Source organism: Manis javanica, chromosome 8 (assembly GCF_040802235.1).
Source record: "Manis javanica isolate MJ-LG chromosome 8, MJ_LKY, whole genome shotgun sequence".
Taxonomy (NCBI): domain Eukaryota; kingdom Metazoa; phylum Chordata; class Mammalia; order Pholidota; family Manidae; genus Manis; species Manis javanica.
Window position 1 is genome coordinate 48,754,082 of NC_133163.1, and position 14,075 is coordinate 48,768,156.

The 14,075-nt window shown below is 35.4% G+C and overlaps 1 protein-coding gene across 3 annotated transcripts in view; it reads left to right on the plus strand.

The window, feature by feature from the left end:
• The window catches only part of MAP4K5 (mitogen-activated protein kinase kinase kinase kinase 5), a 159,231-nt gene that overhangs the window by 115,767 nt on the left and 29,389 nt on the right, over nt 1–14,075 (plus strand). For all 3 annotated transcript variants that reach the window (XM_073211277.1, XM_037016627.2, XM_073211278.1), the window contains exons 16-23: nt 102–169; nt 7,681–7,723; nt 8,267–8,420; nt 9,325–9,422; nt 9,592–9,633; nt 10,430–10,514; nt 12,858–12,937; nt 13,229–13,289. In XM_073211277.1, the coding sequence (XP_073067378.1) occupies nt 102–169; nt 7,681–7,723; nt 8,267–8,420; nt 9,325–9,422; nt 9,592–9,633; nt 10,430–10,514; nt 12,858–12,937; nt 13,229–13,289 (631 nt within the window). The remainder of the gene's footprint in view (nt 1–101; nt 170–7,680; nt 7,724–8,266; nt 8,421–9,324; nt 9,423–9,591; nt 9,634–10,429; nt 10,515–12,857; nt 12,938–13,228; nt 13,290–14,075) is intronic.

A 14,075-nucleotide genomic window follows, 5' to 3' on the forward strand; every position in this document is an offset into this window, starting at 1 on the left:
GATGAATCATAGTCATGACATTGAATATTTTCTTGAATCAAATAAAATGGTTAATATCTGTTGTAAAGTAACATTTTAAACTCAATTTTTTACCTTCACAGGGAGTATCATCAGACCCAAACTTTGTATTACAGTGGAATCCTTTTATTGATGGTGCAAATACTGGCAAGTAAGTTGTTTTCTAACTTAGTAACTCTATTTTACTTGGTTATATAAGAACAGTATTAGAAAGGAGTGGTTTCCTCTAATAAGCTTTAATTTTCATTTATAAAAATGTCATATTATGTCCTTTGTCAGTGCACAGCTTCTGACTTTTTTTATTACCGAAAGACATTGTAATCATGTATTGATCATTAAGGTGTTTGTTTTTTGTTCTTTAAGTCAGAATATAGTGTTGTGTAATGTTACTATACTGAAAGATTAGCCACATAACGTCATGGGGAAAAATACTGCAGCGAGAGTCAGAAAGCTCCAGGTCCATCTCTGCAGTGCAGTTATTTCACATTCTAGACCTGTCTTCCCTCAACAGTTAAGTGACAGGGCTGGCCTAAATGAGGTGTTCCAAATCTGTTTGTTCACTGCAGTGCGTAGAGAGCTCTTTGGAAATAAAGATTCCTGGGCCGACAGCCTGTTTTTTGTCCAACCTGCAAACTCGAATGGTATTTACAATTTTTAATGGTTGAAAAAAATCAAAAGAAGAGTTGCTATTTTGTTACATGTAAAATTATGTGACGTTTACATTTCAGTGTCCATAAATGAGAGTTGGTTGGAGTACAGCTATGCTCATTAGTATATTCTCTACAGCTGCTTTCATGCTACAACAGAAGAGTTAAGTAGTTGTGACCACTGTATGGTTGTAAAGCCTACAATATTAACTCTCTGACCCTTTACAGAAGAAGTTTGACAACCCCTGCTATAGAAAACAGTCTTTGGGGTTAGAATCTGAAGAATCCCTAAAAAGCTTCCCAATTGATTACAATGACTGTTGACACATGTATGGAACCAATGGGCTACATCAAGTGCCTTTCAAGCTTGATGTACCTGGAGGATCACAGGAAGATCTTATTAAAATGCAGATTCTCAATCAGTAGGTCTAAAGGGTACACGGATAAGTTTCCAGATGAATCCAATGTTGTTGTTTTATGGACCCCACCTGGAGTAGCAAACGGTTTGATGACACAGCTATTTAAATCTGTGATTCACTGTATGTTCCAACTCTAAAATTCTCAATCTGTTTTTTACTACTAAGTTAAATTTAGCTTTTATTATATATAAAATGTAGCAAAGCATAACCATAAGGTAAAAAAAGACTATAAAGACTATGTTCACCTTATAGTCATACTAATACAATTTAACAAAATTAGGTCTTAGGCCTTCCTTTAGCTTTGTTTTTTTTTTTTTGATATCATTAATGTACAATTACTTGAACAACATTGTGGCTACTAGACTCCCCCCATTATCAAGTTCCCCCCACATACCCCTTTACAGTCACTGTCCATCAATGTAGTAAGATGCTATAGAATCATTACTTGTCTTCTCTGTATATACTGCCTTCCTCATGTCTCCAACCCCCTACATTATCTGTGTTAACTGTAATACCCCGTTTTCCCCCTTATCCCTCCCTTCCCAATCATCCCCCCTGGTCCCTTTCCCTTTGTAACTGTTAGTCCATTATTGGGTTCTGTCAGTCTGCTGCTGTTTTGTTCCTTCACTTTTTTCTTTGTTCTTATACTCCACAGATGAGTGAAATCGTTTGGTACTTGTCTTTCTCTGCCTGGCTTATTTCACTGAGCATAATACCTTCTAGCTCCATCCATGTTGTTGCAAATGGTAGGATTTGTTTTCTTCTTATGGTTGAATAATATTCCATTGTGTATATGTACCACATCTTCTTTTTCCATTCATCCACGGATGAACACTTAGGTTGCTTCCATTTCTTGGCTATTGTAAATAGTGCTGTGATAAACATAGGGGTGCATCTGTCTTTTTCAAACTGGAGTGCTGCATTCTTGGGGTAAATTCCTAGAAGTGGAATTCCTGGGTCAAATGGTATTTCTATTTTGAGCATTTTGAGGAACCTCCATACTGCTTTCCACAATTGTTGAGCTAGTTTACATTCCCACCATCAGTGTAGGATGGTTCACCTTCCTCCACATCCTCGCCAACATTTCTTGTTGTTTGTCTTTTGGATGTTGGCCATCCTAACTGGTGTGTGGTAATATGTCATTGTGGTTTTAATTTGCATTTCCCTGATGATTAGTGATGTGGAGCATCTGTTGATGTGTCTGTTGGCCATCTGAATTTCTTCTTTGGAGAAGTGTCTATTCAGCTCCTCTGCCCATTTTTTAATTGACTTATTTGCTTTTTGTTTGTTGAGGTGTGTGAGCTCTTTACATTATTTTGGACGTCAGCCCTTTATCAGATCTGTCATTTATGAATATATTCTCCCATACTGTAGGATGTCTTTTTGTTCTACTGATGGTATCCTTTGCTGTACAGAAGCTTTTAGTTTGCTACAGTCCCACTTGTTCATTTTTGCTTTTGTTTCCCTTGCCCAGGGAAATAGGTTCATTAAGAAGTCTCTCATGTTTATGTCCAAGAGATTTTTGCCTATATTTTTTTCTGAGTTTTATGGTTTTATGACTTACATTCAGGTCTTTGATCCATTTTGAGTTTACTTTTGTGTATAGGGTAAGACAATAATCCAATTTCATTCTCTTACATGTAGCTGTCCGGTTTTGCCAACAAAAGCTGTTGAAGAGGCTGTCATTTCCCCATTTATCATATATTAATTGACCATATATGCTTGGGTTAATATCTGGACTCTCTATTCTGTACCACTGTCTATGGGTCTGTTCTTGTGCCAGTACCAAATTGTCTTGATTACTGTGGCTTTGTAGTAGAGCTTGAATTCAGGGAGCGTAATTCCCCCTGCTTTATTCTTCATTCTCAGGATTGCTTTGGCTATTCGGGGACTTTTGTGGTTCCATATGAATTTTAGAACTATTTGCTCTAGTTCATTGAAGAATGCTGTAGGTATTTTGATAGGGATTGCATTGAATCTGTAGATTGCTTTAGGCAAGATGGCCATTTTGACAACATTAATTCTTCCTAGCCAAGAGCATGGGATGAATTTCCATTTACTAGTGTCCTCTTTAATTTCTTTCCAGAGTGTCCTGTAGTTGTCAGGGTATAGGTCTTTCACTTCATTGGTTAGGTTTATTCCTAGGTATTTTATTCTTTTTGATGCAATTGTGAATGGAATTGTTTTCCTGATTTCTCTTTCTGCTAGTTCATCATTAGTGTATAGGAATGCAATGGATTTCTGTGTATTAATTTTGTATCCTGCAACTTTGCTGAATTCAGATATTAGATCTAATAGTTTTGGAGTATTCTTTAGTGTTTTTTGTGTACAGTATCATGTCATCTCAAACAGGGACAATTTGACTTCATCCTTGCCAATCTGGATGCTTTTTATTTCTTTGTGTTGTCTGACTGCCATGGCTAGGACCTCCAGAACTATGTTGAATAAAAGTGGGGAGAGTGGGCATCCCTGTCTTGTTCCTGATCTGAAAGGAAAAGTTTTCATCTTCTTGCTGTTAAGTATAATGTTGGCTGTGGGTTTGTCATATATGGCCTTTATTATGTTGAAGTACTTGCCCTCTATACCCATTTTGTTGAGAGTTTTTATCATGAATGGATTTTGAATTTTGTCAAATGCTTTTTCAGCATCTATGGAGATGGTCATGTGGTTTTTGTCCTTCTTTTTGTTGATATAGTAGATGATGTTGATGGTTTTTCGAATGTTTTATACTCCTTGCATCCCTGGGATGAATCCCACTTGATCATGATGGGTGAACTTTTTGATGTGTTTTTGAATTCAGTTTGCTAATATTTTGTTGTGGATTTTTGCATCTATGTTCATCAGAGATATTGGTCTGTAATTTTCTATTTTTGTGGTGTCTTTGCCTGGCTTTGGGAGTATTCCCTCCTCTTCTACTTTTTGGAAAACTTTTAGGAGGATGGTATTAAATCTTTACTAAATGTTTGATAAAATTCACCAGTGAAACCATCTGGTCCAGGGGTTTTGGTCTTCGGTAGTTTTTTTATTGCCAGTTCAATTTCCTTGCTGATAATTGGTCTATTCAGATTTTCTGTTTCTTCCTTGGTCAGCTTTGGAAGGTTTTATTTTTCTAGAAAGTTGTCCATTTCTTCTAGGTTTTCCAGTTTGTTACCATATAATCCTTCATAGTATTCTCTCATAATTCCTTGTATTTCTGTGGTGTCCGTCATGAGTTTTCCTTTTTCATTTCTGATTCTGTTTATGTGTGTAGACTCTTTTTTTCTTGATTAGTCTGGCTAGGGGTTTATCTATTTTGTTTATTTTCTCTAAGAACCACCTCCTGCTTTCATTTATTCTTTCTGTTGTTTTATTCTTCTCAATTTTATTTATTTCTGCTTTAATCTTTATTATGTCCCTCCTTCTACTGACTTTAGGCCTCATTTATTCTTCCTTTTCTAGTTTCATTCATTGTGAGTTTAGACTGTTCATTTGGGAGTGTTCTTCTTTCCCGAGGTATGCCTGTATTGCAGTATATTTCCCTCTTAGCATGGCCTTTGCTGCATCCCACAGATTTTGTTGTTGAAGCATTGTTGTCATTTGTCTCCATATATTACCTGATCGCTGTTTTTATTTCGTCATTGATCCATTGATTATTTAGGAGCATGTTGTGAAGCTTCCATGTGTTTGTGGGATTTTTCATTTTCTTTGTGTAATTTATTTCTAGTTTCATACCCAGTGATCTGAGAAACTGGTTGGTTCAATTTCAATCTTTTTGAATTTACTGAGTTTCTTTTTGTGGCTTAGTATATGATCTATTCTTCAAAGTGTTCCATGTGCACTTGAGAAGAATGTGTATCCTGTTGCTTTTGGATGGAGTGTTCTCTAGATGTCCATTAGGTCCATCTTTCTAATATGTTGTTCAGTGCCTCTGTCTCTACTTATTTTCTGTCTGGTTGATCTTTCTTTTGGAGTGAGTGGTGTGTTGAAGTCTTCTAAAATGAATGCATTGCATTCTATTTCCCCCGTTAATTCTGTTAGTAGTTGTTTCACATATGTAGGTGATCCTGTGTTGGGTGCATAGATATTTATAACAGTTATATCCTCTTGTTGGATTGACCCCTTTATCGTTATGTAATGTCCTTCTTTGTCTCTTGTGACCTTCTTTGTTTTGAAGTCTATTTTGTCTCATACAAGTACTGCAAATCCTGCTTTTTTCTCCCTGTTAGTTGCATGAAATATCTTTTTCCATTCCTTTACATTCAGTCTATGTATGTCTTTGGGTTTGAAGTGAGTCTCTTGTAGGCAGCATATAGACGGGTCTTGTTTTTTAATATATTCAGTGACTCTATGTCTTTTGATTGGTGCATTCAGACCATTTACATTTAGCGTGGTTATCGACAGGCATGTCCTTATTGCCATTACAGGCTTTAGATTCATGGTTTCTAATGGTTCAAGGGTAATTCCCTTACTATCCAACAGTCTAATTTAACTCACTTCATGTGCTATTACAATCACAACCTAAAAGTTCTTCTTATTTATTTTTCCTCCTTTTACTTCCTCCTCCATTCTTTGTATGTTATGAATCATATTATGTGCTCTTTGTCTATCCCTTGGGTGACATCTATTTAGCCTTAGGAATACTTCCATCTATAAGAGTCCCTCCAAAATGCACTGTAGATGTGGTTTGTGGGAGGTAAATTCTCTCAACTTTTTCTTATCTGAAAATTGTTTAAACCCTCCTTCAAATTTAAATGATAACCTTGCCATTTATAGTATTCTTGGTTCAAGGCCCTTTTGCTTCATTGCATTAAATATATCATGCCACTCCCTTGTGTTCTGTAAGGTTTCTTTTGAGAAGTGTGATGATAGCCTGATGTGTTTTCCTTTGTATGTGATCTTTTTTTTTCTCTCTAGCTGCTTTTGAAAGTCTGTCTTTATCTTTGATCTTTGCCATTTTAATTATTATGTGGCTTGATGTTGTCTTCCTTAGGTCCCTTGTGTTGGGAGATCTGTGTGCCTCCAGGGCCTGAGAGACTATCTCCTTCCCCAGATTGGGGAAGTTTTCAGTAATTACCTCCTCAATGACACTTTCTATACCTTTTTCTCTCACTTCTTCCGGTAACCCTATAATATGAATATTGTTCCATTTGGATTGGTCACAGTTCTCTCAATATTCTTTCATTCTTAGATATTCTTTTTTCTCTCTTTGCCTCAGCTTCTTTGTATTCCTCTTCTCTAATTTCTGTTCCATTTACCGTCTCTTCTACTATATCTAATCTGCTTTTAATCCCTCCATTGTATGTTTCATTTCAGATATGGAATTTCTTAGTGATTGAAAATCCGACTTAAATTCATTCCTGAGTTCTTGAATATTTTTCTGTACCTCCATAAGAGTTTATGATTTTTATTTGAACTCTCTTTCATGCAGATTGGTGATTTCAGTTTCATTAGGCCGTTTTTCTGGGTTTTGTGAGATTTTGGTCTGAATCATGTTCTTTTGACGTTTTATATATCTGTGTGGTGCCCACTAGTGCCCAGAAGCTCCAGTCTCTGGAGCTGCTCAGCCCCTAGAATGAGGTTGGGGGGCCGTAGGGGAGCGAAGCTGGTGCCTGGGGGCAGGAAAGATCTGTTCCTGATTCCCATCTGGGGTGCCTGTCTCAAGTGTCAGAGTCAGTGGGCCAAGTACTCAGGTGTAAGCCTCTGTGCTTTGCATCTATAGCTGTTGTAGGCTAAGCCTCCTTCTGGCTGGCCTGACACCAGCACAGTGATTGCTAGTTTGCGAACCAGTGCCGGCAGGCCAGGAGGAAGGTGAAGCAGGCTGCGTGTCACAGTGGGGGACCTCGGAGCTGAGTTGGCAGCCAGGGGGATGGGGTGCCTGAAGCTCGTCAAATCTCCCAACCAGCTGGGCAGAGTGCGCCCAGACAACCTTGTCCAGCTCTCCCCTCCCCTGCGCAGCAAATTCCATGCAAACCCCACCCCTTCAGCAGCCCTCTCGCTGCTAGGAAGCCTCTCAAACCGCCTGTCTTTCCCTTGTCCCAGAACAGCCGGGTGTGGATCCCCTCCTCCGCAAATGGCCACAGTCTGTCTCTCAAGCACTCCACCTGTCTGAGCTCCCCAATGTCCAGAGCACCACACAGTGTAGGTTTCTGCCCCCAAAGCAGATCTCCAGGGTTCAGTGTTCAGCAGTTCTAGGCTTCCACCCCCTCCCCCACTTTGTTTCTCTTCCTCCCTCCCGTGAGCTGGGGTAGGGGAAGGGCTCAGGTCCTGCCTGATACAGACTTTCTTTCGTACATTACCCTGTGTTTGTAAGGTCTGCTCTGTTCCTGAGGTCTGCATGCCATCTGGTTCAGCCTTCTTTCCTGTTGCTGTTTTAGGGTTAGTTGTAGCAATTAACTATATTTTCATACTATTTGTGGTTTTGGGAGGAATTCTCCACCTCACCTCTCATGCCCCCATCTTGAATCTCTCCTGCCTTTACGTTTTAAAAATATACTGCACCGTTATCTAACTTTCTTTCATATCCCCCAAATATAAACAGACTTCAATGTATATTTAATAGTCTCTGTTTTATGTTATCATTCATCACCATCTAAACTACATTTTTCTGTTTATATTAGGTCAACCTCAAAACGTGCAGTACCACCTCCCTTACCTCCTAAGGTGAGCTACTTAAAGATTTTAGACAATAAATCCTTTTTAAAATAATAAAATAGAATTTTTAAATAATTTTATTGAATTTGTTCAAAATTCTCTTGAATGTATTTTAGATAGAAAGTTTTCAAGAGGGGATTACAAAGGTATAAAATATATATTAAAGAAGATTTCAGGAGAAATACAATATTTTAATAGTTATTAGAAAAAGGCAAAAATAGGTTATTACTCACTTGAGAAAATACTTGATCACATGGAGAGGATCACTTACAGTCCTCATTTATTATTACATTTTGACTTTTTGTAGAATCGTGCTTTTGGGTAAGAGCTGATGAAAAACCATACAGCAAGTTCATACTTGTGTTGGGACAGTAACTCAAATCTTGCTTACTCTGCTTGCTTAGCCCAGTGAATTGTATGAGATAGAAGAAAGAACAAAAGGCAAAGGGGCACATCCTTCTCCCCCTAAAGTCTTTGATGCATAATAGTAATGAAGTGTTACTGTTTTATATCCAAATTTGTTAAAGTACTTTTGTGTTTTGTTACCACTAGCCAAGGCTAAACAGTTACCCTGATGACAACCTCCTAGATGAAGAAAAGTCATCAACTATAAAACGTTGCCCTGATTTGGAGACCAGAGCTCCCCAGGTTCTGAGAAGACAGAGTAGCCCAATTTGTGGTCCTGCAGCTGAGACTTCCTCTATTGGTATGGCTAGCCCTGGACTACATACAGCTAGATAGTGTGATCTGGGTAAAGAAATCAAAGTGAAAACTGAAAAAAAGCCATTTTGTTCATATTTTAAAGAATGTCTTTTTTTCTTTAGCTAATCTTTTTACTGTTTAAAGCTTCATGAAGCTTCTTTAAAATTCCACATGGATAAGCTATAAATAGAGTCCAGTTCAACCCTAATTTGTTCCTTTAGTAAATATTGTGGGATCTAAAATAAATAGATGTTCTTGCCCTCCAGAAGTTCAGGGTCTAGCAGAAGTTATACTTATATACACATAACATTACACAAGACCACCTGTATAATGTCTCCTACAATAATTATATGTAATAAAAGATGAGAGATTTCTGAAGGAGGGAAGGATAGGAATAGAGGAGGAAGGCCCTTATAGAGTATTAAAGGGCTTGGTGAGCCTTCAGTAGGTAGAGCCAGTGGTGACTGGGATTCTTAGAGAACAGAAAAAGAATGAACAAATACACTGAAGCACAGAAATATAAATCATGTTGGAAATACAGTCTAGTATGGTAGAAGTGTAAGCTTTTCGAATGTGTATACTGGGAGATAGGACTAAATAGGTAAATTGAAGTTCGATTATCAAAGGCCCTGAGTATCAGTAGCAGTAGGTCAGATTTCATTTTTCTCACAATAGGGAAAGACCTATGTTGTCTTCATGGATTAAGACCACTGCTAAAGATGCAGTGCTGCCTCTACAAAATCTAGAAGAAGGCACGAAATGTATTTTCACTCATCTGGCAGTAGAGAATATTTCTCAGTAAAGGATCATTCAAGTGAAAAACAAGTATTGGGAAGAAGGGATAATTATTTTTCAAGGAAAGTACTTACTTATATGGTCATTCAACTTGTAACCATGATTCTCTTTAGGAAATGGTGATGGTATTTCAAAACTGATTAGTGAAAATACAGAAGGATCAGCACAAGCACCACAGTTACCACGAAAAAAGGACAAACGAGATTTCCCTGTAGGTATCACAGGCATTTGGTAATTAGTTGTAACTAATATTGTATTTATCATTTAAGGGGTATAGCTAGTTAATTCACAAATCTAAGTAACTGAATTTCTAAATGTATGAAGTTTTTTTTTTTTACAGTTTAAGAGGTCTTACAGTATTATAATTATTTTTCCCACAGAAACCAGTTATCAATGGCCTTCCACCTACCCCAAAAGTGCTGGTAAGAAGTAATTTTTATGTGAACTACTTGCCAATTTTTATCTCCTCAGAAATAGCAGAAGATTGCTCTCAAGTATGTTGAGCAATTGAAAGGAAGGATTCATAAAATACAAAGGCATTAAATGCATTTAGATATACTATGGATCAAATCATGTACCTGAATTTGAGTTGGTTAGTATTTGGAGAGTTTCATTTTTTATAGATATGGGTAGTTGGGTTTTCAGGTTCTACAAAGGCAAATTTAATTTTAATGTGATAATTTAATAGTACTATGTCATCTCCATTATGTGGATTAAATATTTTTCTACCTCTAAAGCCATGTGAACTATACACAATGAAAAGGAACAGGGAAGCTTATGTTAACTCTTAGTTCTCTGGCCCTTCAGTAGAACCTATCAGTAAGGTGGGTTAGTGAATCATATGACTGGAATGCTGTATAAATATTAGTCTTTGTTACCACTATTGAGTTACACTGCAGTTATAATCACTATCGTATTACTTAATAAAATCTTCCATTGTTTCACATTATTAAATGTTAGTCCTAAACATATGTAGTGACTTAAAATTCCTAGACTGTATAGATGTTTTGATAAACTTGATATCTTTGCCCTAAAATAGTGGATCACACAAGGAAAAATATGAGAGTCTCTTGGTAAAAAATATAAATCATATCAAAATAGTAGTTTTGTTTTGTAATGGAACCATAAGTAAATAAGAATCAGTTTAGCATTTCATAATAATACTAGGATTTTCTAAGAATATATAGAATTAATCAAGTCAGCCTTTCTTTCTTTAAGATGGGAGCATGTTTTTCCAAAGTTTTTGATGGCTGCCCTTTGAAAATTAATTGTGCAACATCCTGGATACATCCTGATACAAAAGGTAAAATTTCTTAACTTTATATGTATCTTTGATAAAATATTTATTATGGGAAAGGTTCTTTATGATCAGTGAACTGAGGTTGTTTACTTTAAAAATACAACTTTAGAGACTGAATAGTGCAGGTACCTGCAGCAACCTAAATAGGTAAATAGAGTTTTGGCTTACTGTATTAGAATTTAAAAGTGTACAGAAATTGTTCCATATTAAAGGAGACTAGAACTGCAACCATAGTTTGGGTTTTTCTTTTGTATAAGAGGAGAACACTGGGTCAGTCAATAAAATTAATACAGTGTTGTTTCAGTGTTAAATTTCCTGATTTTGATCACTGTATCGTGGTTATATCCGGCCTTTTTTTTTTCTTAAGAAATGTATGCTGAAATATTTAGGAGTAAGGGGGCATCATGCTGGTAGCTTATCTTAAATAGTAAAGAAAACAAAAATGTGTGTGTATGAAGAGAGAAAGAAGGATAAAGCAAAAGTAGTAAATGTTAACATTTATGGAATCTGTGTGAAGGATAGTCAGGAATTCTTTTTACTATTACAAGTTTTATGTAAGTCTGAAATTCAGCTGGCAAAATAACTTTTTGTAAAAATTTAGACTATATTTTTTAAGTGAGGAAGCATAATACATAGAGGCAAAAAATTTGGAATCAAATAGATCTGGGTTTGAATTCCTACTTTGTCATTACTTGGTGACTTAGGAAAGATACTTAACACCTCTGGTTCTCAGTGTTACCGTTTATCTCAGTTTTTCATTTATCTTAATACCCACCTTGTTGCAAGGAAGTAAAGAGCGTCCCTGGATATCTGGCAATTAGCAAACAAATCAGACAATAGAGAGTATTTAGGAAATGTTTGTTTCCACTTCAACATGGTAATAAATATATATCATATAATTTTCTGCTTTGAATGCCACTATTACATAGTATAACAGAATAAAAGTGTTTTTAACAGTAAGGAAATTTTTGTGTGTGTGTTTATAACTTTTTATTTTGACGTAATTTCAAATTTACAGAAAGTAAGAAAAATAGTGCATGAAACTCATATATACTCAGAATTATCAATTGTTTCTATTTTGCCCCATCTGTTTTGCTATTCCCTATATGTGCATTTTTTTCTGAATCACTTGAGACTGAGTTGGAGACATGCTCCTCTTCCCTTACATTTTAGTTTGTATTTCCTAGGAACAAGAATCATCTCTTACATAACCACAATACAATTATAAAGATCAGGAAATTTATTACTAATATAATACTATTTTTTAATCCACAATCCATATTTAAATTTCATTAATTATCCCAATAGTATCCTTTATTGTCTCGCCCCTCCTTTTTTCCCCCAGTCCAGTATCCAGTTCAGGATCACATGTTGCATTTAACAACCATGTCTCTTGAGTCTCTTTTAGTCTGGAACAGTTCTTCAGCCTTTCTTTGTCTCTCTTAATGCGACATTTTTGAGGATACGTACTTGATAGAGTGTCCCTTAATGTTCACTAGCTTTTTCCATTATCAGTTAACTCCACTTGCTAATTATTAATTAATTAATTTCCTAAACTAATATGTAGTTAGGGTGCACATACCTTGAGTTGAGACTATATTATTATTCTCCTGCTCATCAGACTTTCACTGACTGGTTTTGCCATGTGTTGACAATTCATTATCTATTGACAATTTCCCTTCTGCCCCATTTATTTATGTATTTAGATCATTTGGACTTATGAATTATTTTTTAATTCAGTGTGATGTGATCTATTACTATTATTATTTATTGTAACACTTAAATTGGCCCAGAATTTTTGAGGAGTGGGAGCTCCTATGTTCTTTTGTTTGGTATGCCCTCTCCATGTTCTGAGTACTTCCTTACTTTTGGCATAGCAAAATTTCTAGGATCATCTTACACTTTCCTTGCCCCAGAACTGGAATCATTCTTTTCTCTAAGAAGCCCTGGTTCTTTTTAGTCAAAAATAGTATTTAGAAATGTGCTTATTGTTTTTAGAGTGTCATGATTTATAATTTCTACCTTTAGTTTTCTTGTTCAGTGAGTATTGAGATATCTGGCAAAAATACATAGCTATAATTAAAAATCTTAAGATATGAAAATTGTGTTTTAAAAGGAAGGATTCTCTAGTAAGATAAATCCAGAGTGAGTTAGTATTATTTGCTTTTAAAAATAAAGAAAAGAATTGGGAAAAAATGAAGAAGGCAAGAATTTTAGAAAATAATTTTTCTATAAGGGTGAGTGGCTCTTTAACTCTTAAATGCCATTAAAGCATATAGCCATTATTTTAGTGAATGATTTCAGAAAATGATAGTAAATTCTGGTGATTTATCTCAACTATTTTAGATCAGTACATTATTTTTGGAACTGAAGATGGTATTTACACATTGAATCTCAACGAGTTACATGAGGCAACAATGGAACAGGTAATTTAGGAGTTTTAACTTAAGAAATTAGTTGGGTAAATTGAATAATAAAAGAAGTATCATAAATCAATTTATGTGGACCTCAGTTTTAACTTTTATGAGTTAAATAGGTAAAGGGGTGAAATTGTATTTACATATTCACATTGAAACATTTTTTTCTGTAAGCTTGGGTGATTTACTGAAAAATAGAAAATAGTTATTTTTATACTATTTCAGACTTAGAATTTGGAGGTTAAGGGGTAATGGAATGAAAATTAGACAGTTTTAATTAGCTTATTTTTTTCTTTATAGTTATTTCCACGGAAATGTACTTGGCTCTATGTTATCAATAATACTTTAATGTCACTATCAGGTATGTATATGATAGGTATGTCATTATGAATTGCATAATTTTTAAAATGTCATTTTCATAATTTTAAGTGTGTGTGTGTTTGTGTGTGTGTATGTATATATAATTTGAACTCTTCTACTAACTATTGCCTAACAGAGATTCTTCAGGAATTTGTATATTTGAGCTGATGACAGTGTTTATATTTGATTATGCATTAATGGCTTCTAAAAAGCTAGGGTCCTCAAAAGAGTACTTAATCTCTTTGATTTTAATTGTGCTTCCCCCAATGTTCTTTTAACAAAACATTAGTATACTACATTACTATTATGAAAATAAACTGAATTCTGTTTGAGTTAACAATTCTGAATTATGTACATATAAAAATCATTTTCCTCTAACTCTTTTACTGCTTTTATCCCTACTCATACCTGTCTTTGAAAAGAAGCTTAAAACCACATAAATACACCTTATGTATGTATTAAATAACTACAGGAAAACCAGGAAAAGTTAGCCTATAAATTAGTACTTTCCAGTATCTATTTAAAATGACTCATAAAACTGAATGAAGATTGGTAGCAGCTAAAGAGAAATAGGAGAAACTATTGTTATTCTTTAGAGTCTGCGTTTGTGTGGATGTGCACATGTGTGCTTAGCTGCCTAGCTGGGTAGGTAGGTAGCTATGTATATAGGGTGAATAGAGAGAGGAAAGGTAGTATAGTATCAGGCAGAATGTTTGCATTATGAGAAAATATAGAGAATTTTGTTGAGGATTAGGAAAATATACTTCTTTTCTTTCTAACAGTAAAA